General features: G+C 54.7%; 3 protein-coding genes across 10 annotated transcripts; all 3 read right to left on the bottom strand.

Moving 5' to 3' along the window:
* Positions 1-1,887: 1,887 nt before the first annotated feature.
* SYNE4 (spectrin repeat containing nuclear envelope family member 4) lies at positions 1,888-5,700 on the bottom strand. Of its 2 annotated transcripts, none has more exons than XM_082676341.1 (8): positions 5,558-5,700; positions 5,208-5,358; positions 4,568-4,708; positions 4,141-4,335; positions 3,821-4,069; positions 2,951-3,028; positions 2,190-2,248; positions 1,888-2,097 (listed from the first exon to the last, which is right to left on the bottom strand). In XM_082676341.1, the coding sequence occupies exons 1-8, from the start codon at positions 5,683-5,685 to the stop codon at positions 1,920-1,922; spliced, it is 1,179 nt and encodes a 392-aa protein (XP_082532467.1). In that variant the 5' UTR covers positions 5,686-5,700; the 3' UTR covers positions 1,888-1,919. The 2 variants fall into 2 exon arrangements, with proteins under 2 accessions (XP_082532467.1, XP_082532468.1); XM_082676342.1 differs by having other exon boundaries at positions 4,156-4,335.
* A 529-nt stretch (positions 5,701-6,229) lies between these two features.
* ALKBH6 (alkB homolog 6) lies at positions 6,230-11,264 on the bottom strand. 7 transcript variants are annotated; one of them, XM_082676346.1, is made up of 7 exons: positions 11,242-11,264; positions 10,300-10,382; positions 9,916-9,984; positions 8,528-8,588; positions 8,013-8,185; positions 7,692-7,808; positions 6,230-6,528 (listed from the first exon to the last, which is right to left on the bottom strand). In XM_082676346.1, the coding sequence occupies exons 2-7, from the start codon at positions 10,378-10,380 to the stop codon at positions 6,265-6,267; spliced, it is 765 nt and encodes a 254-aa protein (XP_082532472.1). In that variant the 5' UTR covers positions 10,381-10,382; positions 11,242-11,264; the 3' UTR covers positions 6,230-6,264. The 7 variants fall into 7 exon arrangements, with proteins under 7 accessions (XP_082532472.1, XP_082532471.1, XP_082532474.1 ...); XM_082676345.1 differs by lacking the exon at positions 11,242-11,264 and adding an exon at positions 11,172-11,241; XM_082676348.1 differs by lacking the exon at positions 11,242-11,264 and adding an exon at positions 10,499-11,150 and having other exon boundaries at positions 8,013-8,164; positions 10,269-10,382.
* A 384-nt stretch (positions 11,265-11,648) lies between these two features.
* Positions 11,649-23,170, bottom strand: CLIP3 (CAP-Gly domain containing linker protein 3). Its single transcript, XM_082676160.1, has 13 exons — positions 22,990-23,170; positions 19,843-19,982; positions 19,664-19,757; positions 19,315-19,476; positions 18,781-18,899; positions 18,035-18,271; positions 15,614-15,749; positions 15,346-15,474; positions 14,563-14,706; positions 14,372-14,495; positions 14,100-14,164; positions 13,647-13,719; positions 11,649-13,176 (listed from the first exon to the last, which is right to left on the bottom strand). Exons 1-13 carry the CDS (start codon positions 23,153-23,155, stop codon positions 13,122-13,124), a joined length of 1,644 nt encoding a protein of 547 aa, XP_082532286.1. The 5' UTR covers positions 23,156-23,170; the 3' UTR covers positions 11,649-13,121.
* Between the last annotated feature and the right edge of the window lie 334 nt (positions 23,171-23,504).

Raw genomic sequence — 23,504 nt, 5'->3', positions numbered from 1 at the left:
TTACCCAATCGGTTGGGTCAATATTGCCAAGACTCTGCCTGTCCCATTTGCTGGTAAGCCCAGGAACACCATGCCTCCTCAGGGACAGGACCTGGCCTGGCATTTGAAACAGAACAGATCTACGTTTGCATCCTGACTTCTCCCCGAACTTGGAGTCACTCCCAGAATCTGCTGCTTCCTGCCCCCTTCCCTCAGTGTCCATCCCCCCTTCTGGTGACAGCTCCCTGATTTTTTTTGGAGAACAACTTCTTCCCCTGTTTTCAGTACACGTGGTTCCGTCAAGGCTGACTGCAGCCCCCAGTGAAGTATGTGACACTGGCTTTGGGTCCTTGGCTGGAACTGTAAGGGAAGAGTAACTCTCCTATTGGCTGCTAAATTGGTGGGATGTAGGCTTGGAGGTTTTGAGGGGCACTCTGGCGATCACTTGCATAAGAGTGAAGCCAAAACAGAGGAAAGAACTGAGCCTCTGGATCCAGCTGTGCTTATAGTCCTGAACTTTTCAGTTACCCACGAAAACAAATTCCCATTTCTTTTTAAATCAGTGCGGATTTGGCTTCAGTCACTTGCTCCCTGTGTGGCCTCAGGCTGGTGGCTTCCCGTCTAGAGCCTCAGTTTCCCATTCTGTTAAGCGGGGCCACATCATCAGGTGGTTGTGAGAATTAAAGGAGAAGGGATCTGTCTTAAGTGCACATCCAGGAGCCTAGCACAGGGCTTCTGCCTTTGTTCTTGAGTCCGGTTCTGCTCTACCCCTTGTCCTGATACCTTAAGCTCTGGGGAGAGGATGAGCTTAGACACCTGGGGCTGGGGACTGGACTTCAGGACTGAAGCCTGGCAATTCAGCATGATGACCTGGGAGAAGGGGGCTTTCACAGTCGTGCATCAGTGATGGCCAGCCTGGGAGCCCACCATGTGGAGTGTTTGAACAGAGCACGTGGATGAATGCAGGTCAGGGGCTATAGCAAGTGCTGTCGGCAACCCAGCACCAACATCACCTGCACCCCTCCTGCACACCTGCACCCCTCTAGCATCCTGTAGCAAGCACCTGTGCCTCTTGGCCTGAGGGTCGTTTACAGGCAGGAGAGGCTGGAAGTGCTGGGGAGTTAATATCTCTAGGAATAATCCTTAACCAATGAAAGATGGGAGCTGGTACATATATGCCACAACTTCTTCACCTCTTGGGTGGGACAACTTTGAGTGTGTCTCACAGTCTCCCAGAGGTCCCTAGGGGGATGGCACTCTAGGTGCCCAGAGCAGCAACCAGCTCATTAACTCCTTTCCATGGTTCACTTCCCATTCCCCTATCCATTTGCCTAGGATCAACTCCCTAAAAAACTACCTGTGCTTGAATCTTTGTCTCAGGGTCTGGGGGAACCCAACCCAAGATGGGCTGATTCAGTTCCATGTTCTGTGCTCAAGGCAAAGGGATCTGTGGAGGGGGCTGTCCAGATGTACCAGGGCCATACCCAAGATTCTCAGTACTCAAGCACCCAATATCCCCACATATCCTGCTATAGACTGAATGTTTGTGTCCCCTCAAAATTCATATGTTGAAATCCTAACCCCCAAAGTGATAGTATTAGGAGGTGAGGCCTTTGGGAGGTGATTAGGTCATGAGGATGGAGCCCTCATGAAAGGGATTAGTGTCTCTTATAAAAGAGACCCCCAGAGGATTCTCTGCCCCTTCTTCTATGTGCAGATACAGTGAAAAGACAGCCGTCTATGAAGCAGGAAGTGGGTCCTCATCAGACACTGAATCTACAGGCACCTTGATCTTGGACTTTACAACCTCCAGAACTGTGAAAAATCAATTTCTATTGTTTATAAGCCACCAGTCTATGTTATTTTGTTATAGCAGCCCGAACAGACTAAGACACATCCTTTGACAGTGACCATTTATTACATATGTCTGGACTGTGTAGTCAGATTGGGGGAGGACCATTGACATAGCTGAGCACCAGGTAAGGTGTCCTGGCCAGTCGGGCAGGAGAGCAGCAGGAGTCCCCTGACATGGGCAGCAGCAATGTGGCACCCACCAGCAGAAGGAAAAGGAGGAGGAGGAGGAAGGTCAGGGGCCGCCTGGATGCAGGAGTGGGGGATCTGCAAAGGGAAATGCAGTGTTCAATGTATGGGTGGGCTGCCACCATAAGCCCTACCCCCACACCCCCAGACCCATCTCCCAGGCATCTCACCCAGGGTCTACCTCCAGCATCACATCCTGGACATTGGGAGATGCTTGCCTCATCTTGTCCTAAAGGTAGAGAGCAGCCAGCAGTAGAATGGGTGGAAGTGATATTTAATGTGGTCTTTACCTTACTCCCACAGACCTACAGAGCTGGGCTTATTTCTCCTCCTTTCCTAGCACTCCCTCCATCCCCAAGACCCCACATGGACTTGGAATATCTCCAGGTATAGTGGATGTCTGTCAGTGCCTGCCCTCCAAACAGTCTCCCTTTTCCTGGTAACAGTGGTTCAATTTGGGGAGAAGGGTATCATACCTCCCTACTTTCCTGAACTCAAAACTCCACCTCCATGGTTAGGCATGTGACCCAGATCTGGCCAACCAGAGCCCTCCATCAGCTTGGCTACTGTGATTGGTTCAGGGTGTAGGCCATGACCCAAGCTGGGGAAGCAGAAGTCAGCCCTAGGACTTGGCTGCCGTAGGTCAGTGGCACTCTCTCCTCCTGGGGTGGGTAAGCCAGTGGGAAGTGAGTGTGTAGCTGCTGGGGCAGCCATTTTGCTAGAAGGAATCCACCTTGGAGAAGTAGAGCCCAAGACAGGGAGGGACTGAGCCCTGACAGTATTTGAGGTCTTGAATTCAACACCACCTGGACTTTTCAGTTACATGAAAAAAACAGCATCCTCTTTTTTGTGTGTAATTCAATTTGGGTCGGGTTGCTGTCACTTGCCGTCAACATTCCTGAGTGATACACCTGGCCGAGGACCAACTCACCTGAGACTTCCGGAGCAGGGACCGTCTTCGGTGACCTGTTAAGTGTTTCCGGTGGCTGAGGCCTGACATGAGCATGTCCTGTGGGGAGAGAGAGGAGTGGGGTCCTTGGAGAATCAGTGACAAAGAGACACAAAGTTGGGGAAGGGCCAAGAGGGGGGAAGTGTCACAGAGATTAGATTCTGTGGGAAGAGAGAGATCTCAGGGAGAGATGAAGAGAGGGGCAGAGCCAAAGAAACCAAGAGAAGAGAGACATTATTTATTCATTCATTCAACAAATATTTAATGAGCATCTGTTACATGCCAGGTGCTATTCTAGGAGCTGGGGACACTGTGAGCATGGAAACAGGCAAAGTCCTGGCGTCCATTGAGTTTATATTCTAGTAGGAGAGAGAGAGACCATAAGTTAATAAATGTATAATGTCAAGATGTGGTAAGTGCTGTTAGGAAATAAAATAAGAGGATAAGGAGTGATAATGTTTGGAGGCCAGGGCAGGCCTCTCTGAAGAGGTAACATTTGAGGAGAGACTGGATGGAATGAAGTGAGGAGGTGAGCTCGGTGTGCCTCTGGGGGCTTCGAGATGGGAGTGTATTTGGAATATTTGAAGAGCCAGGAGGCTAGCGTGGCTGTGGTGGGGTAAATGAGGGGGAGAGTGAGAGGAAATGAGGAAATAAATATAGGTACAACAGAGACACCTGGAGGCCAAGAGAGGCAGAGGGATGAGGGAGGAGACCACTGAGACACCAAAAGCAAAAGAGACACCGGGAGAGACAGAGCCATGAAGACCTCCTCGAAAGGGAAAAAGGCCCTGCTAGGAGACACACAGAGGGTCCCTTGGGTGCCTGGGGGGAGGTGACCCCACCTGCTCTCACCTCAAGGCTTTGTCCCCTGCCCTGGGGCCCCCTGCGGCCACACAGCTCACAGGGAGTCCCTGGTGTCCAGGCTGTCCTTTGCCCCAAAGGCCCGAGGCCCCCAACGTCCCCCGCCGGGTCCCACTCCAACTCTGCGGGAGTGGGGAGGCTACTGGGTGCCCAGGGCCCCCAGACCCCACCAGGTCCTGGCCCGTCTGAGTCCCCCTCGACCTCCAAGTCCTGCTCCAGTGTGCTGGCCTCCTCAAACACCTGGTCAGAGGACAGAGGTCATGAGGGTTGGGATCGGCGCCTGCGCCAGGGACCGCCAGGGTGGGCCATACCAGGCTGTAGCTGACCAGCTGGGCCTGCAGCCGCCACAGCTGCCGGAGGATGCTGTCTCGGTGGGCTCTGAAGGCCCTTAGGACCTGCTCCAGGGATGCCCGGGCCTGAGGCTCACTCCGCTGTGCCAGCCCCTCACCGAACACCAGCAGTGCATCTAAACGCTCAGCTGCCCCACGCAGGTCTGCCTGTAGGGCCTGGGTACACATGGTTGGACATCACCAACACCACACCAGCCCATCCCCACCCCCCGCCTCCATACACACACAGCAGGGGCACCAGAGACCTGAGACCTGGAGTCACTATCCCCACCCCCTCTGCCATCCAGACACCTGGAACATGGAATAAACCCATTTCCCACCCTGGGAAGCTGGCACCCACTCCTGAGGCCCTGCCCACCCTCCCACGTTTTGGCTTCCCACTGCTCACCTGCAGCTGGACCATCCTGCTCTGGGCTGATGCCCAGGGCCCCAGGCCTTGCTCCAGGTCCTGCAGCCGGAGGCCCAGCCCCAAAAGGCAAAGATGCAGGCTGTCCTGCTCAGCCTCTAATCCCCAGCCAGAGATGGGGCGCTGGGGAACACAGGGGGCTGAGTCAGAGCCAGTGAGCCAACCAAGGCCTGGCCCGCACCCATTGCACCCAGGCTCCTGCCCTCTGGGTGCTTCTCTGCAGCAGAGTCCATCTCTGGGTCTGCACCAGGGTTGCTCCCACCTAGAGAAACTTCCCAGTGGAGCCAGGCCTGAGAACCTCTAGTTCAAATTCTCCAGGTTTTCAAGGCTCCTAGAAACTTGTACGTATAGGGCCTGGGGCTCTGGAGAGGGAGAGGGTGATGGAGCTGGATAGCCCCACGAGGAATGGGGCTACGCCAGGGCCAATGATGAAAGAATTCTCTCTCAGTTGGTAAAATACTGAATAGTGATAGTTAAAGAATCATTGTCTAGAGCATCCCTCCCCACACAGATGCCCAACATTTTTCCAGAATCATCACCTCATCCCCGGTGTGGAAGCCAGATCCTGGGAGACAGACAGGAAGTAGGGACTGGCACAGGGGCCTAGTTCACCTCAGCTCACCTCACGGTGTTTGGCCCCAGCCGAGTCCTCATGAGAAGGGGGCGTTGGCAATCTGGGGAGGCCAGCAGCAAGTTCAGTGCCCCTCGGCCCACCCTGGAAGGGCTCGGGAGGGTCCAAGGAGTCCTGCCCCAGCTTCTGGGCCTGTTCTGACCTGGGATGGTGGGGGGGGGGGGCATTGACAGGCCCCTGGGTGAGCCTAGGTGCCCGTTATCCACCTACCCTACCCCTGTCCCCAGTTACCTCTCTCATGTCCCCAGGTGATCTTAGCTACAATACCTCCTACCCTCAAAAGGCCCCTGCTACTGCCTCCACCCTTTGGGGACCACAGTTTCAAAAGCCCCAGCTCGTACCTGATTCTCTCCTCTCCAGAGGCGGAGCAGATGGTGCATCCAGATGTGTTCAGTTCCCTAGGGGCTCCAGGCGGGTGGCTGAAGGGCTCTGAGGGGGGTGTAGGGCCCAGGCGTGGGGGCAGGGCCATATTGGGGAGCCTGAGGACAGAGAGTCAGTGAGTAGAAGCCCTTTTCCTATCCTCCCAGACTTCCTCAGTAGGACTCACCCAGGCCTGAGGCAGCCAGAAGCCCAGGGGCAGGCTCAGCTCCACCTCTTTCTAGGAGGAACCTGGACCCAGGTAATTTGATGCCCAGCTCAGGTGATAGTAGCACCACTTAACTCCTTCCTCCCCAGCAGACCAGTAGCTGAACCTCCCAAGCTCACCCCACCCACCTAAGGGGTTTCCAGATATAACCCTGCCCCTCAAGAGCCCTGGGTTCTTCTCCACTCTGTGACCCGAACATCTGACCTCGGCAGCCCACACCATCCATCTAAGGTCCCGGACGCAGCGCCCCTCAGGAACCCAAACATCTGGCCCCCCACCCCAAATGTCCAAAACCAGAGTAAGATTGTTTTGTTGGTGGTTTATTTGGAATGGGGCCTTTTCCTGTGGTTCCCTCACAGGTACTGGGAAAATAACCCGGGGGGAACCGCCTCTGCCCACAGGGAGCCAGCAGTCCAGAGCAGGTGAGAGCTCGGGAATCCGAGCGGGTCCTGGGTCCTGGCGTCACTTGCTGAGCAGGAGGCCAGCGCGCAGCACGCGGGGTACGCGGCGGATGGTCAGCGAGACGCGGGTGCCGCGGACCAAGCGGGCTCCAGCTTGCGCCGAGGGGCAAGCGGCTGCGTTGCGCGGCAGGGAGGCGGCGTCGAGCGCGTCTACGCTGGCGGCTGCGATGCCGTGGAGGAGGCGCGTGTAGGCGGTGCCACGGAGCACCAGCAGGCTGCGCGGTTCAAGCAACAGAGAGGTGGCCGGCCGGGGCGGGGGCCGGGGCTGCGGGGCGGGTTGAAGGTTAGCGGGTCCCCAGAAGTTAGGAGTGGGGTGGGCGAGAGGTCAGCGGGTTTGGGGGTTCAGGGGGCGAGGGTCAGCGAGTCCCAGGGGCAAAGGCTGAGGGGCAAGTGTGCTCCTAGGGATCGAGGCTTTGGAGTGAAAATCCCGCGGGGGCCAGGGCCAGGGCCAGGGCCAGGGCCGGGCTTCCAGGGAAGTGGAGACGGGGTGGTGGTGGGGTATCAGCAGCCCCTCGGCAGGGACTAGGCTGCAGATGGGGGTGTCTAAGGGCCTAAGGGAACTGCAGCTGGGCTCTGCAAGGAGCTGGGGCTGGGACCGAGGGATCAGTGGTCCCAGGAAACTGAGTGGAACTGGGCTGAGGACTTGGCTGAAGCCAGGAAGGGAGGAAGAGATGAACAGGTGTGGTCTGGGAGGATGTGCGGATATCAGGATGTTTTGAGGACACCAGGAGAGTGGGAGGGGGTGTCAGTGCATCTAGGAGCGTGTAGGATTAAAAAGGGCAGCCATAAGGAGCAGTTGGTGTCAGGGTGTCCAGGGAGTTTCTGTGTCCAGGGGGTGTCAGACATACAGCAAAGAAAGAGGTCAGGGAAGCTGCTGTCATGAGCAACACAGAGGGGAGGCAGGATATCTGGGGGCCCTTGAGCAGCAAGTCATGTGTTGAGGTGCCAAGGAGAATCTGGGGGTGTCCTGCATGACAGATCACATTATTGGAGGGGGAGGTAGGAAGTCAGTGTTGGGGTGCCTGTGCAGTGGCCACTGAAAGGGTGTCTGGCAGGATGTCAGCGACAACCCTGAGTGGCTGGTGTTGGGGTATCTGAGGATGTCCGTGTCTGTTGGAGAACTGGGGAGCCCTGCATGCGGTACTGGAGCGCTCTGAATGTATGGAGCCAGGGGATCTGTAGGCTGTCAGGGTATTCATTCAGCAGATGGGGGTATTGGGGTACCCGTGGATATCATGATTTCTAGGGCACCCTGCAGGCAGATGGGCTGGGCATCTGGGCGGATGTGGGTGCCCTCCATGAGGGGACAGAGGAAGATGTCTGGAAGGGTATCAGGGGTACCCCGCAGGCAGGTGGGATTGGGGCCTCTTAGAGGATATGGGGTGTCAGAGTGCCCACAAGCAGCTGGGGCAACGTCTCAGGGCCCACCTGCTCTGTAGGGTCATCGTCCTCTGGCTGCCGAGGCTCGTAGAGGTCCAGCATGGTGTGGGAGCCCAAGCTGATGGTGCTGACAGTCGGGTAGTACAGTGGCCCATCCTCGTGGGGCTGGGGAGTGGGTACCAGGGCTGGACAGGGCAGGAGTCCACACACCCCCACCCTCAGGTGAAAGCGGGGCTCCCCAGCTGGGGACAGGGAGGTGAGTGTTTGGTTGGGGTATGTGGCTGCTTAATGAGAGTGGATGTGGGTCGACAGGATGCCCTGCCCCATGATGGATCCGAGGTCTGGGGGTCGGGGTGAGAGTGTGGTTACCATGATGCCCTCCCCAGGCAGATACTGGTTCACAAGGACGTGGTTGGCTGGGAGACCCCCAAAAAGGCTGAGGTCAGACACTTTGTCCACGTAACGCTGGAGCCACGGTGGCAGCCGCTCAGGAACCATCCCCCGGGGATGGGGGAGCCCACCTGGGGGAGGGAAATGGGGTGCTGAGGGCACCCAACAAGGAGCTCTGGCATGTGGAGCCCCCATTAGGGATATCCCAGTGGTTGGTAGCACTCTGACCTCCTCGGGGACCCCTAAATCTTTGGAGATCACCACCACTGACTTCTCCAAACCCCTAGAGATACCCTCCAACTCATCAGGAAATCCCTAAGCCCTCAGGACCTCCACTGACCCCTGAGAATCCTCCTGGCCCTTGGGACCCCTTGAACCCTCAAGGACCTCCCCCCGGCACCCTGACGCCTCAATGTCCTGAGACTATCCAACCTGAGCTGCCTACCCCAGTCCCCAGCCCTAAATCACCCATGCCCACAGCCGGAGACACTTACCCCAGTTCTGTAACTTCCTCCCGGAGAGCTGGGTCCACTTTGGTTTTGGGGCATTGAAGACCTGGGAGGTGGGAAGGGGGTCAGTCCTTTTCCAGGACCACCCTCTCTGATTCTCCCACCCAGGCCAACATAGGGGTTTTCACCTAGGGTGGAAATGGGTCATCTCAGTGTCTGTGGGATCATTCTCCGAGACAGTGTTCCCAGGATTTTGTTCTTGCCCTTTCCCCTGTGGAGGCCGCTGGCCTCAAAGCCCCTCTGTGTCTAGGGATTGAGGGAGGGAACCAGAGCTACCCAATCAGGGTCTGAGTCTACTCAGAGCTCTGGGCTGGGTTGGGCTCTTTCAGCCCAGCAAACAGTCTGCACTCTGTAATTTCGTGATTCCTGGGCTATCTCAGCACAGTCTGAGTCCTGGAACCTCCTTGTTCCTCTTGCCTGGGGGAGAAAACGTGCTCAACTGGGCTATTCAGTATAACCAAGAGAGTACGTTGAAAATTCTCCACTGCCAAGACCCCAAGGGTCTAAAAAGGGTTATCTCAAAAAGTCTAAGAAATCTCCTTACTTCCTTCATTGTTATGGGGCTGGAAGCGGCTGTCTCAGTATGAGAGTCTGAGTTTTGGAGCTAACTCATTCCTGGGACTCAAACTAGACAGGACTAGTTGGGATAGCACAGGGAAGATCTGTGCTCTATAACCAAGGCTCTGGGGCTGCAAAAGGCTATCCCAGTGCACAGACTCTGAGCTTTGTAAAATTCTCCTTTCCCCAGACCTTAAGAATAGAGTACAGACTGGCCTATCTAACACAGGTGGTCTGTGCTTGGTAACCTTGTTCCCAAGACTCTGGGTCTATGCTGAGCTATCAGCACAGGGAAGCGTTTAACATTCTGAGGCCTGGGTTATCTCAGCACAGAAATCTGAACACTGTAAATTCTTCATTCCCCAAATCTCAAGGGAGTGAACTGGGCTACCTCAGCCTATGTTATAACCTCCTTCTCTCTAAGGTAGCCGGATAGGGCTGTCTTAGTACAGGGAGTCTTAGCTCCATAATAACCACCACCTTTCTAAGAATCAGTTTGGGGGGTTCCCTGGTGGTCTAGTGATTCGGTACTTTCATTGCCATGGCCCAGGTTCAATCCCTAGGGGAATGAGATCCCACAAGCCACGTGGCGTGGCCAAAAAAAAAAAGAATCAGTTTGGTTTCCCCTAAGCTTCCTGGGAAAAGCCCTTTCTGACAGGCCCCAGCAGGTGCTGAGAAAGGAATAGGGAAGGTGGTGAGGGATGGGTGCCAGGTGGCACTCTCCCTCCTGCAAGAATCCTCACTGTGACCTTTCGGGCTCTCCTACGAGAACTGGGGGTTGAAGAGGTTCTGGGAAGAGGGGATAAACAGGTCACCTGTCGAAGCAAATACTCCTCCTCTTCCTTGGAGATGAAGTCAGGGACATAGTAGATTACAGGTGGTGCCTAGGATAGAGAGATCCCCCCTGAAGGTGTGACCTTTGGACCCACACAGGAATGCTGCCATCCATGAGCAGCCCCTCCTCTGGAGCGTAGCTCAGGATGTCCCCAGACAGGCCAGGGCCTTAAGTCGAGGGACCAATGGCTATTTGGAGGATGGGGAGGTGGGGTGAGGGTAGGGCTAGACCCTGAGGGTAAGGATGAATTGAGAGGGAGGGGGCAGTCCCAGCCCACAAACCCAGGAGTCAGCCTGCCTATCCCCACTCTATCTCCCGCCCTCTAGTTCCCACCTTCACCCTCTGCACCCCCGGTCCTGACAACCTGCTCCACCCTGAATGGTTCCAGAGCTGGAACCCTGGCGTCCTGATCCTCCATTGACATCAAGTCCGTGTAACCGGTCATTCCTGTGGGGAGGGGAGAACATGCTGAAATCACCAAGCCTCCCACCCGCAGACTGTGATCCAGCTTTCTGGTCTCATCATGGGCCAGGGCCTCACCTCAGCCCTCTAGTGAAACTCACTTGGTTGCGAAAACCTAGATGTCCTCAGCATCTCAAAAGCCACACAGTGCACCCGTAGGCTCCCTGCCCAGACACAATGAGCACCCACAGTACTCCCCCCAGACTCCGTCCACCAAATACCCATCAAACTACACGTCTGCCGTCTCAAGCCTCTACAGAGAACAGCCTCAGACTCCACTGGGAGCCTTTCTTAAGAGCTCCACGCATATTCCCCAGGGCTGCACCCCAGACCCCCTTTAAACACCTTCATTTGAGACCTCATCCTAAGAACTTCAGACCTGCAATCCCGAGCCCGGCTCTCTAACAATATTCGAGGTCCTCATAGACCCTCCTCCCGCCTCAAGCCTTTTCAGACGCCCCATTCTGAGCACGCTTGTGCCCCCAATCTAAGCTTCCTCAGACACATCCATTTTCAGTCTCCTTGTATCCTCCCCACTCTAGACTCCCCTCAAGACTTCTCTTCCCGAGCGCCCCTTCCCTGCAGCCCCCTTGGACCTTTGACCCTGAGCCTGACCCCTCTCACACCTTCCCTCCCTGAACCCCTTGGTTCCCCCGACTCTGTCTTCTAGAACCCCACACTTTTAGCTTCCTCGGACTCCCATCTGAGCTTCCCCGGATCCCCACTCTCAGCCCTCTTGGACCCCCATCTCCGCCCTCGGCGCCCCAAACTGACCGTCCACCAGTGACCCCTCCAAAATCCAAATTCAACACCCCCATTCCCTTCCCAGCCACTTCCTACCCACATGGCCGACGCAGGAATTCTCAGACCAATGGGAATTCTCAAAGGCTCTAAGGCTCCTCCTTCCACCCAATCGGCGCTCTCACACACTGTTGTTCCGCCCCCTCGCCCTCCTTCGGTGACAGGCTGTGCCTCCCGGCCTCTGAGCCACTGGGGCCCCTTCAGAGACGGGTCTTCGTCTGGCATCGACCAATCAGAGCTCCAGAATCGAACCTGTCCACGCTGCGGAGAGCCCAGAAAGGAGGGGCAGCCGTGGCGGCACAGGAAAAACGCGATGGTTGGAAGGACTCCCCGCAGGTTAGGCCATCCTATGTAAAGCCGCAGGGATGCGCGACTGCTGTACCCAGCAAGGGTACGGAGGCAGGGCCGTAACTCCCTAAACACCGACCCGACACAGAGAGCCGTAGAAACGTCTTTATTGAAGGGGGTAGGGGTCATGCTGAGTTTGGGGACATGCAGTGAAGGGGCAGTCGTGAGCTGTCCTTGGTTTTCAGGGCCCCAGGTCTGCCCTGGACCCCTGGGCCTTCAGGGTCTCCGTCGGGCTGTTAGTCTGGCCAGGGTGCTCTGAGGTCCTTCAGGGCCAGTAACTTAGATTTGGTGTTTTGGAGCTGTGACCAGAATGTAGATTGAAATGGGGACTCCAGGATTTGGGATCCCCTCAAGGCCTTGATGCCCCTCATGTATGAGATGGAGGCTTGAGGATTTGGGGTTCCCTTGGGGCTGGGGCTCTTGGAATTTGGGTGTCTTGAGATCCATGGACTCAGGGCATTCAAGTCCTCTGGTTTCCGGGGATGAGAATTCCTGTTTGGGGTTTCTGGTGCCTATGAATAGAGCTTGAGGTGCCCTGGGGGCCCAGGATACATATCTCCTCCATCCCAGGCACAGGAACCTCCGTGACTGAGGTTTCCTGAGGGCTTGGGATTGGATTTTTAAAATTTGGGATTCCCTGGGGATTTGGGGATTCCATGATTTGGGGATCCTGGGAGTTAGGGCTTTGGGGTCTCCTAGGGGCTCTAGGACTTGCGGGCACAGGGGAGTTTAGGACATGTACTCTGGGGTTTGGATCCTCAGAGTCCCAGAATGGGACCTCCAAATTTTGGGGTCCCCCCAAAGGGGGAAATAATTACTTTAAAAATAGAGAATTTTCTGGGAGCCTGGCCAGCACAGGTGCTGTGGGCCGCATGGGGTGGGCTTCGTACAAGGCACTGGGGGTTTCTTGAGGGTGCAGAGGATAGGAAGACTTGGGGGTCCTGTAATTAGCACTTCCAGTACTGTTTTGGTATCTGTAAATTGGGGGTGACAGTGGGCTGGTTAATGTGGGTCTCTTCTTGAGGGGTAAGAGCAGGGGGGTTCGTTAATGGAGGGAGTCTCTGATTGCAGTGTAGGGGGTTTGGGGTGACCACGGGGGTCACAACATCTTGAGGGGACTGATATTAAATGTGGGTTTGTTACTCTTGCTTTGGAGGTGTTTCTTTCAAGGGGACTTGATGGTGGTTGGGGGGGGGCCTTTGTTAACAGGGAAGGGTTCTGATCCAGTGACTAGTGACTCAGGAATGTTCTGCTGTGGAGCATTATGTAGAGAAAGTCACCGTCATTTGGGGTGATGTGGAAATCTGTTATTGGGGGGGTCTCCTCTGAGGGGTTGGGACTAGCCTGAAGGTACTACACTTAGGGAATCTCTTTCTGGGTAACATAGGGTCTGTATTTGGGGGGTTATCATGAGGGAATCTGTTAATAATGGGGCCTCAGTGATCGAGGGCTGGCTAATGGGGGTCTCTATTCTGGACGTGTTACTGGGAATCTCTATCTCAGGGTGACTCGGGGGCTCCTTGTATCAGGAGATGCTAGAGGAGGCTCTGTGTCTCTCTCAGATGTCCAGAGCCTCTAAGACTGCATCTCCGCCCTCAGCATCCAGGGAAACCAGCAACAGAAGAGCAACCTGGGGAAGAGAACTGTGTCACACGCTGGTGCAGGATGCGGAAGCATCTGGATCCATCACCACCCAGCTCTTCCCCGAGTGTCTGGGATTTGGCCTTTCTGGATTCCAGCTGTGCCCTCTCAGGCTCCCGTGGAGCCGAAGGTGTTCTGTCTCTTTTACCTGCCCCTTAAAAGTTGAAGTCACCAGGGATTTCCCTGGTGGTCCAGTGGTTAAGCCTCTGTGCTCACAACACAGGGGGCCCAGGCCCGGCGCAGCCAAATATATATATATATAAAAGTTGAAGTCACCAGAATTCACTATGGGGCCTCACTCCCTAAAGACTGCTTCTGGGTAAGCTAACTAGTCGTATGTTTTCCTAACTTCTATTTCCAGCCCCAACCCAGAACTCCAGACTCCCTGTGTCCAATGGCCTGGTGGATGCCTCTCCCTGAATATCCCACAGGAGAGGGGGACCAAGGGTTGCTACGTACCTGGAGATGGAGTTCTCTGATGCGATGTCCTTTGGGGTCCGGACTGTTGTGAAGGTGCGTTTGGGCTGCGTCACTGAAGGGAAGGGCAAGGTCTCAGGTGAGGGGATGATAGACCCACCTCTGTCCTCAATATCTACCCAGACTCTTTTTCATTAATATTTATCCACGTCCCCAATATCCTACATTCCCAATAGCCATCTAGACCTCTTGTCAATAATATTCCCTGTGTCCTCCAAGACCTACCCATGTCCCCGGTGCCTGCTCAGAGCCTTGTCGTTAACATCCCCATCCCTATAGCGCCCATCCTTTTGGGGATCCTGTCTCATCATTTTCCTGGACCCTGTGTCCCCAATTAAATACTGAAGATTCTGTCACCAGCATATACCTGAGGACCCAAGACCTTTCTTCCTATCCCCAAATCCACACTCCTCCCACAGCCAGCCCCCAACTCACTTGTCACTTGATGTACTTTTTTGGCTCCAACATTATCCCCAGGGGGGTCAGTGGATCCACCAATCCTGGGGAGACACGAGGAGTGGGAGGAGTCAGAGCCACAAGAGGCCAGGGTCTGACCAGGAGCGGAGCCCCGGGGGGCCTACAACGAAAGAGCTAGGGTGTGGGGGTGGATATCCACACTGTCCTCCTGGTCCAAGAGAAGGAGACATCCAAGCAGGGGATCAGGATTCTGGGTGGTGCCCTGAGTTGTGACCAGAGTTTGGGCTCACCTCTGAATTCGAGATGCTGGTGCAAAGACTCCATGCCGTGGGGGGCAGGTGAAGTACCGGACACCAAAGACAGAGCCATCATGTTTGCCGGTGGGCTGGTCTAGCTCTATGCCGTACCAGTAACCTGCAACAGGAGAGTGTCAGGATGCCTCAGGGCCCTGCCTGCCCCCAGCCCAGATAGCTATCCTCACCTGGGGCAAAGTCTGTCTTCCCATAGAAACGCACGATCCCTTGCTTCTGGCCTGCGACGAGCACTTGGTCTCCAACCTCAGCCTTAGCTCCTTCACGCTGCTGCAGGCTGCCCAGAGATGGGGATGATGAGGGCTTCTTCTTACCTGGCGGGAAGGGGACAAGGGGTGAGGGTGAGGCCTCCAGATGCCAGCCCTGGGGGCCCCGTGTCACCCAGAAAGCCACAAGGTAGAAACTATCCTGGTTCAAATGAGACGAGCCTTCCCCTGAAATGGGGTTGGCGGGGTGGGCTTGAAAGGAAACAATCCCAGCTGCCAGAGAATGGGGGTGGGGGCTTTGGGCCTGAGGGACAACTAAGTCAAGAACCTACAGAACCTCAAAACTTTTTCTCAAAGTTGAAGATATTTGGGCCAAGGGGAAAACTGAGTCTCAGAAGTCAGAAACCCAGAAACTGTCCTTTTAAAATGAAGGGGGGAGTTAGGTCTGAGAATAAATCAAGTCACTAAAGCCAGGAACCCCATAGATTCTTCCCTAAAACTGGGAGAAAACCTTTGGCTCTAAGGGGAAACTAAGTCATGGGGGCAGGGAACACACAGGTCCTTGCAAGAACTGGGTGGGACCAGTACTGAGTCAAAGGAGAAACTGAGGCACAAAAGTCAGGAACTCAGAGGTCATCCTCTAAAATGGAAGTTTGAGCCTGAGGAGAAACTGAGTCACAGAAGCTGGGCTATCCACAGAATATCCTCAAGAATGGCTCTCGTCACCCCTAGGGCTCCCCCTCTGACCTTTGTGTTCCCTGCGGCCTTTGCCTGTGACACGGGAGAAGTCCATCCGGGGAGTCCGCGGTGTGGAGGTGACAGATGAGGGAGGTGCATCCACTGCCTTGGAGATCTTGGACACAGAGGCAAAGAGACCTGGGGGGACAGAGCCTGGGCTGGGAGTTGTCCAAGCCTCTGCCCTCTGACCCCCCTCATCACCTCCCAACCCCAGCACTCAGCAGCAGAACTACTGAGTGGACCCCACCATCACCTTCTGGGCCCCAGTGGGACTGACCCTGCTTGGGAGGGCAGATGAAGTACCGGACACCCCCAACACTGCCATCATTCTTGCCCTCAGGTTCATCCAGTTCCACGCCCACCCACTGGCCGCTGGCGAACTCCGTGGTCCCGCAGAACCGCAGTGTGCCCGTCTGAGGAAACAAGGGAGGAAATGGCTTGGGTGCACCTTGAGAGGCCGATAAGATCACCGGCACACAGGTAGCATGGTGGGATGGACGAGGGAGCCCCAGGCTTAAATCTCAGCTTGGACATCACCATTCACTGGTTGTATAACTTAACTGTGCCTCGATGTCCTCATCTGCGAAATGGGAACAGAAATCTCACCCACCTTACAGGATTGTTACAGAGCTGCGCTGTCCGACGCAGTACACGGCCACTAGCCACATATGACAATTTAAATTAACTAAAATTAAATTAAAATATCATTTCTCCAATCACACTAGCCACACTTCAAGTGCTTAATATCCACATGTGGCTCATGGCTAGTTCACTGGACTACACAGACATAGAACATTTCCAATCTCACAAAAAGGTCTACTGGACATGAATGCTATAGAGACATAAAAGCCCTCAGAACAGGGCCTGGTGCTGAGTAAGGGATCAGTAAGTGTTGCCTATTATTATCCTGTAACTTTGGTAAAGGGACCTCACGGGGCCTCAGTTTCATTTGGAAAATGGGGATCACAGTCCACCTCAGAGGCTGGTTATCCAGTGGAAACATTTTTAACATATGTGAAGTTGCTTAGCTGCAGTGAGTGTGGTTATTATCATTTGTGTGAGGCTTCTTCACTGCTCTAAGCCTCAGTTCCTCATCTATAAAATGGGCTAAATAATAGCGCCTACTTTGGAGAGCTGGTGTGGGGATCAGAACAGTGCCTGGCACACAGAGCCAAGCCCTATTCTAAGGGCTTTACACATTTTAACTAATTTAAACCTCGAAAATAATCTTAAAAGAGAGTGGATATATACATAACTGATTCACTTTGCTGTTCAGCAGAAACTAACACAACATTGTAAATCAACTATATGCCAATACAAATTCATTTAAAAAAATAAAATAAAATAAAATAAACCTCAAACAACCCCCCTCAAGTGGGTACTATCAGCTCCATTTTACAGATGAAGAAGCTGATGCCCAGAGAGGTGAAATCACTGGCCCCACAGCTGGTAAGTGGCAAAGCTGAGATTTGCCTGAGCAAATCCCTGAGCCTGAGTTCATAACCACTGTGCTATGCTGCTTCTCTACAGGCAGAGATTGTTATTACATGTCTTCAGACAAAGAGTTTCACCTCTTGGGCTTCTTACAGTCTTCTATATTGTAAAATGGAGAGAATCAACCCATCCTGCTTTCAAAATTGTCACACTGATTTGATTAAATCATGTACAGAAACTTTCCAGGTGGGGCTGATGCATGCAAAACTCTTGATTACGAAACAAAATGTGACTTTTATGGCTTCTCACTGTACAAAGAAACAAAATTCAAATTCACTCCAGTGGCCTGCAGGTCTGGTGAGATCCAGCCCCTGCTAACGTCGCCACTTCACCCTCCCTAGATAACTCCCCTCCAGTCACACTACCCCTCCCCTCCTCTGGGATTTTGTACCTGCGATCTCCTCTGTCTCCATATTTTTGCAAGGTGAGCTCCTTCCCCTCTCAGCTCAGATATCACCTCCTCAGAGAAGCCTTCTCAGAAGACCTTAGCTAAAACCACCTCGGCCCTCAGCTAGGGCCAATTTATTAAATGCAAGCATTTAATGGTTTTCAAAGCCTTTGTTGCTACTGGAAATTATCTTAACTATGGGTATACTTTATTGACTGTCTCTTCCTCAATAGAAATGGAGTTCTATGAGAGCAGGTCTGGGGCTAACACAGGCCTTCATCCCCAAGGACAGGCTGGGTCCAGCATGGAGCCTGAGGGACACCAGGTAAATGAATCAAACTTGGAATGATTGAATGAATAAAGATCTCTCTGTCCTCTGGGACTTTATACCTGCTCCCCCTCCCTAGGGCCCCCTTCTCCCTTTCTTCTCCTGGCTCATTCCTCAGCATCTTCAAGTGAGCAAAGTATTGACCACTCTGGGAACACAAGTGGCCCCTGGATGGGAACCACAAGGCCCAGGGGGACCCAAATGGGGCAGAGTTGCACTGATCACTCTGCATGTGCTTCCTCGTGAGCCATGACAGCTCTGGGCTGTCACTGTCAGGAGATGGATCTGTCTTCCCCCTTGGACTGAGAGTTCAGCTTGGGTGGGGCACAAAGGAGGCACTCACAGAACAACTGTTAGACAAAATGAATACTGTGTGCATGACTGGGAGGGTGGGCAGGCAAAGGGGAGAGTCTGCACTCTGCCCAAAGACCCAGCTCTGAGGGATGAGGGCTGAGTCCTGCCCGCCCTTCCCTGCTCCAGTCCCTGACCTTCTGGCCATCCAGTAGCACGCGGTCTCCCAGGCGCAGGCCCAGTGCACTGAGCATGAGATTGCCTGGGACGTTGTCATAGTTGGGTAGCGTAACCTTGGGGAGGGCGCAGGAGAGCGGCACAGCCTCCTCCAGTAGCGTCCGCAGCTCCTTGGCCACCAGCGCCGCCTCTGCCTTGTCCAGGGACATGTCCATGGGGTCTGGGACCACCTCCGCTGGCACCTGTCCCTTTCGGTTCTGGGGGCCAACAGGAAGAGAGGGAGCAAAGACTCAGCGGCATAGGCTGCACCCCCACTGAGCCCATGCCCCCAGAGACCCCGGGTCGAGGTGAGGCAGAGGTGGGAGTAGGTCATACCCTGGGCCAACTTGGGAAGAGGAAGGGGTGGGGCATTAAGGTACAGCCCACGATCCCCAGGGAAGTCCACCTCTGAGACCTCAGGCTGGAGATGTCAAGTATGGAGCCAATAGGGAATGAAGGTCCCACTTCAGTGCTGTAGGTCATGCCCTCAGGGCCAAGACCCCAAGCCCGGAATGGGGCCATGTGAAGGACAAACACTGAAAATGGGCTCCTGTGGTACCAGGTTAAGGATCCAACTGGGCCAATGGGGAATGAGAGTTTCAAGAAACTCAAGTGGTCCTGCCCCGCCCCCTCCCCCGCTCCCATCCTCTGCAGAGGCCTGCTGGCCAGAAAGCGGTTGGGGAGGAAGGAGAAGGAAGGTAACAGGACTGGGCCAGGGTGGCAGTACCCGAAGCGCTGGGTTGGCACCGTGTTCCAGCAAACATTTGGCCGCACCCAGGCACAGGTTGGAGGCAGCGATGTGCAGGGCTGAGCCATGGTTGAAGTCACTGCACGTGGAGTTCACCACTGGGAAGTGGGTGAGAGGAGGGTTCCGGGTGAGCACCCTCAGCACCCCAGCCCTCCCGCTGCCTTCCAGCCTCCGAAGTCCACCTCTTCATCCATCTCTTAACCCGCAGGCCCCAGGCCCCACCACCCCACGGCAGCCTCTGACACAGAGCCCCGCCCCTCCTCGGCCACCCCCCTCCCAACCAGCTCCCGCCAGGCCCTGACGTTTTGGACCCCTGAACTCCTTCTCCCGCACCTCCCGCCTCCCGCCTCCCACCCTGGCCTCCCACCCTGGCCTCCCACGCCAGGCCCCATCAGTCGCCTTCCCTGCCTTCTCACTCGTCTCCTCCCCCCACACCTGGGTACCCTCCTTCTGCTTCCAGCCCTCCTTCCTCGCCTAGGTCCTGCCCCTCCCAGCCCGGCCCTTCCTCCTCACCTCTGGGCCGTGCACCCTTCAGTAGCACGCGCACGAGATCCGGCACGTCAAAATAGGCCGCGTAGTGAAGCGCGTTCATGTTGGTCCAGCGGCTGCGCAGGGTCACGTCTGCGCCCAGTGCCAGCAGCTGCTGCGAGAGGCGTACAGCCGCCGCGGGGTCCCCTGCGCAACAGCCCAGGTCAGCTTGGGTTCCCTCCTCCAGAGTGTGGGCCCAGAGCATGGGGAAGGCCCAGGGCTTTAGGGACTGCACTTTGGGATCTTAGGCTGTGGGGTCCAGGATGGAGGTCTGAGGGTCGGGGTTCTGAGAGTGTTGGGCGTGGCAGTTAGGTTTGGGGGTTTGGACCCTCACCGACTCCGTGGGCCCCCGCCTTGCACGCATAATGGAGCAGTGTCATGTCGGTCAGCCCATCACGATCATTCACGTGGCAGCCTCGACGCAGAATCTGGGAGTACCAGGGGACCAGGGAGGGTTACCCAAACACGTGAGGAAGCCCTTCCTCTCCTCCCTCGCTTCCCCAGCGCTCTCACCTCATTGCCAATGACATCAATCTTGTGCTGGACTTGGGGCACCCACTGGCGCACAATGGCGAACAGCTCAGGGATGGTGGTCTGCGGGTCAAACAGAATCTCCTGGCAGGCAGGGTCGTTGGGGTCGAAGAAGGTGAAGGCTGGGGTGGTGAGAGGTCCAAGATCACCCCAGGCAAACTGTGGACTGACCCCCCCGCTCCTTCCATCCTAAGGCAGAGGAGCTCTAGACCTTTAAAACCTTCTAATACAGAGTCTCAAACTGGTGGCACATGGGCCACAGGCATTTTCTGTGTGGCCAGCGTGAGGTTTCAAAATCAGGTCTCACATAAAAATGTGGATGCCTGGTGTGTCTTGAAAAATTGGAAGATCATATAGCAGCAAACTCCACCCCATGAAACAAGAGTGGTAAGGAGTCTGCATGCCCAAGGGGGCTGCTACTGCTCTAGCGCATGTCGCCCTGTCGGGGCATGCTTTAGCCAAATCTCCAGGGTAAAGAAAATTAAAAAGGCAGAAGTCACGGTTTTTAAGAAAAATCTCCCCGAATTTCAATTACTGTGCAGTCCACATAAAATGGATCCATGGGCAGGACCCAACCTGTGGCCAGCCAGGGGGTGCCCAGAGGAACTTCCATCTCCCCCCTTTAGAGTGTTGCCCTGTAGTAACGTCAGCACGCAGCACAGGGCTGGCACAAGGCAGGAGCCCAGTGCATGTTGAATGGATGAGCAAACGAATGACCAGATGACACAGAGCCCAGGGACGTACCGCATAGAAGGTGTCTCCCGGAAGCAGCCTGTGTGCTCTTTTTAAAACCCCAGTCACAGCACAGCTCTCCCTGGCTAAGCCTGCCCTGGCTCCCATCACACTCAGAGTACAGACCCAAATCCTCAGCCTGGCCCACAGGCCCTAAACAAACTGGCCTCATCTGTTCTGTGCCCTCTCCCCCTCACTCGTTCCCCTCCAGCCACACTGACCTCCTTCTGTCCTTCCAACTCGCCAGGCAAATTCCTCTCTCAGGGCTTTGTGCTTGCTGTTTTTCTTGCCTGGGCCCGTCTTCCCTGAGATCTTCCTAAGGCTTCAGAGAGGCCTCCCCAGACCACCCTGGCTAAATCAGCACCTCTGCCCTTCTTTATCTCTTGCCCTTTTTCATTTCTTTAAAAATATCACTACTTAGGGACTTCCCTGGTGGTCCAGCGGTTAAGACACTGTGCTTCCTATGCAGGGGGCCCGGGTTCGATCCCTGGTCAGGGAACTAAGATCCCCATATGCCACGCGGCGTGGCCAAAAGAAAAAAAAGAAGAAAAAAATCACTACTTAACATTACTTGTTTACTCCTTCCTCCTTCCCTCTTTTCCTCTCTTTCTCTTCTTCCTCATTCTCTTCCCTTCTTGCTTGTCCCCCTCACTAGGACGTTTCCAGGCTGCCTTGTTCACTCCCCTATCCATGCAGGAGGCGCTCTGTCAGTCTAGCTGAATTAATGTACAAATTTAATAAATACACGAGTTTCTCTTGGAGTCCACCTTAGCCCTCTCTCTGTCCTAGACTACATTTTCAGATTCCTTCACATTCTGTGACCAAACCCTCCTTGTTCTACAGGCAGGATTCCTGGGGACGGGGGGCAGATACTCTAGACTCTCTGACTTCCCAGCAGGCCACAGGTCCCAGCCACATCCAGCCACATTTCCAGTGGAGATTTTCCAGTTTCCCAGGGTGGATACCCGGCCGTAGACACCCAGATAACGTTCTTATTTTTCTATCAGACTGAGGGCAACTTATGGCCTCTCTGACCCACCTCTAGTGGGTGGCATGTCCACAGATGCCACCCCTCCTGCCCTATCCTGATGACACCTACTCTCTGAACTTGGAACCTCATTTCCGAACTTACAGCTGCCGGGGATTCCCAGCCAACATCTTTTAAAAGCCTCCTCCTATATCTAATTCTGGCTGAGCTCCACCCTCTCTACCCAGTAGCCAGAGGGAGCTTTTAAAAATATAAATCAGACCTGCCCCCCCACAAACTGCTCTCCCCCGCCATCACACTTAGAATATATCCAAAGTTCTCACAGTAGCCTTTAAGGCCCTTCCAGATCTAGCCATTGCCAACCTCTCATCTCAGCTCCAATCACTCCCTAACAGCACCACCAAGATTTTCCTTCTGCTCCAAGCTCAGTCCTGCCTCAGGGTTTTTGTACTTGCTGCTTACAGCCTGGAACACTCTTTCTCCAGCTCTCCTATGGCTGATTCCTCCTCATGCTCTGGGTCTCAGCCTAAATGCCACCTCGTCAAGGACCCACCCTGACCACTCTGTCTCCAGGTGCTGCCCCCTAGCCATTCTCTGTTATATCTCCATCTTTTCTTTCTTTCATAGCATCCACTCCAATCTGAACTTATCCGATTTATATACCTGTTACTTGCTTAGTCTTGCCTTCTCTCCTGAGAGCAGGGATCATGCCTGGATTGCTCACCATTAAATCTTCATCTCCTAGCACAAGGCTTGTCACAGAGTAGTAGTGATGGATAAAAGTGCTTGGTGAATGAGTAGACACTTTCCTTTTCTCCAAGAGGCCAACCTCTCAGCTCCACATCTTCCTACCTCAGAGCCTTTACTCCTGCGGTTACCTTGCCTGGGACCCCCTTCCCCTAATCTTTTCCCTTGTTAACCCTCAATTCATCCTTGAGTCTCCCTCAAATGTTCCTTCCTCAGGGAAAGCATATCTTAAAAAGCTCTTGCAGAATTCGGTTCTTAGCAAACACAATTCTCATCAAGTCTTGTAATTATGTACTTATATTTTTATACTTATTTGTGTGGTTGTCATTGAGGCCTGTGAGTTCTCTTAGGCAAAGACTAGATCTGTCTTGCTCCATGCTGTGCCCCCAGTTCCTAGGTCCATAGCAGGCTTTCCAAAAATGCTTGTTTAATGACTAAATGACTGAATGATGTGTCATGAATCAAATATTACGATTATCCCAATTCCATTCTCCAATGGGTGAATGAATTAATGAGGGGGGGGGAATCCAAGGGCCACGACTCCTCCAGAACACCTTCAAATCCTCCAGGTTCCTCCCACCATCTCCACCAGCAGAGTTCAGCCAAACCTCCCTGGCAACCCAAGGCTCCAGGCCATATTGCTGAGTGGGGAGGGTGGTTACCGTAGTCCTTGGGGAGGGGGGCAGGTGCCGAGGGGTGCACAACAGGCTTCTGCCGGCGCTCCTGGGTGGGGCTGGGGGGCTCTGGGACAGGCTCATCCTCCTCCTCCTCCTCTTCTCCCTCCGCCCTGAGCGGCGGGGCCATCGGGGCGGGATCTGTCTTAGTCATGGTCCTTGGTGGCCCTCAGTGGGCAGGTGCAGAGTTGGAGGTGGCCTTCAGGCAAATCCTGGGGGCAGAGGTCAGCTAGAGAGGGTGCCCCAGTCTCCGGAATCTGAGCCCCCCAGACGCTCACCGGGCTCCGGGTGGCTCCCACGCCCCCAGCTCTGGATTTTGGGCAATCATAGGGACGCCAGTCACCCATCAGAGGACGCTGGTTTGTGGGCCCAACGCCTACCACTTCCCCCAGGCCAGTCCCCCATTCTTCTCCTCCCGCGTCAGGGCCCTCAGTCTAGGCCGCCCCCTCCCCCGGTTTGTTTATCTCAGGATGCAGGATGCTTTGCCCCTCCCCTTCTCCGCG

Source organism: Grampus griseus (genome assembly GCF_964374135.1).
Source record: "Grampus griseus genome assembly, chromosome: 19".
NCBI lineage: Eukaryota > Metazoa > Chordata > Mammalia > Artiodactyla > Delphinidae > Grampus > Grampus griseus.
The sequence above is the reverse complement of the archived record's forward strand: the minus strand, read 5'-3'. Positions and strand labels throughout refer to the sequence as shown.

Excerpts from the sequence above, each read along its gene's own strand:
- SYNE4 (XM_082676341.1), bottom strand. The coding sequence starts at position 5,685 with ATGGCCCTGCCCCCACGCCTGGGCCCTACACCCCCCTCAGAGCCCTTC. Across the intron at positions 4,336-4,567 it reads GCAGGATGGTCCAGCTGCAG|GCCCTACAGGCAGACCTGCG; the intron begins GTGAGCAGTGGG and ends ATGTGTACCCAG. Across the intron at positions 3,029-3,820 it reads GCAGGGGACAAAGCCTTGAG|GACATGCTCATGTCAGGCCT; the intron begins GTGAGAGCAGGT and ends CTCTCCCCACAG.
- CLIP3 (XM_082676160.1), bottom strand. The coding sequence starts at position 23,155 with ATGACTAAGACAGATCCCGCCCCGATGGCCCCGCCGCTCAGGGCGGAG. Across the intron at positions 19,758-19,842 it reads TTGATGTCATTGGCAATGAG|ATTCTGCGTCGAGGCTGCCA; the intron begins GTGAGAGCGCTG and ends TGGTACTCCCAG. Across the intron at positions 18,900-19,314 it reads GAAGGGTGCACGGCCCAGAG|TGGTGAACTCCACGTGCAGT; the intron begins GTGAGGAGGAAG and ends CCCACTTCCCAG.
- ALKBH6 (XM_082676343.1), bottom strand. The coding sequence starts at position 10,622 with ATGGGTATTTGGTGGACGGAGTCTGGGGGGAGTACTGTGGGTGCTCAT. Across the intron at positions 8,186-8,527 it reads GAGGAAGTTACAGAACTGGG|CACCCCATTTCCCTCCCCCA; the intron begins GTAAGTGTCTCC and ends GGGTGCCCTCAG. Across the intron at positions 6,529-7,691 it reads ACGATGACCCTACAGAGCAG|CCCCGGCCCCCGCCCCGGCC; the intron begins GTGGGCCCTGAG and ends CCCGCCCCGCAG.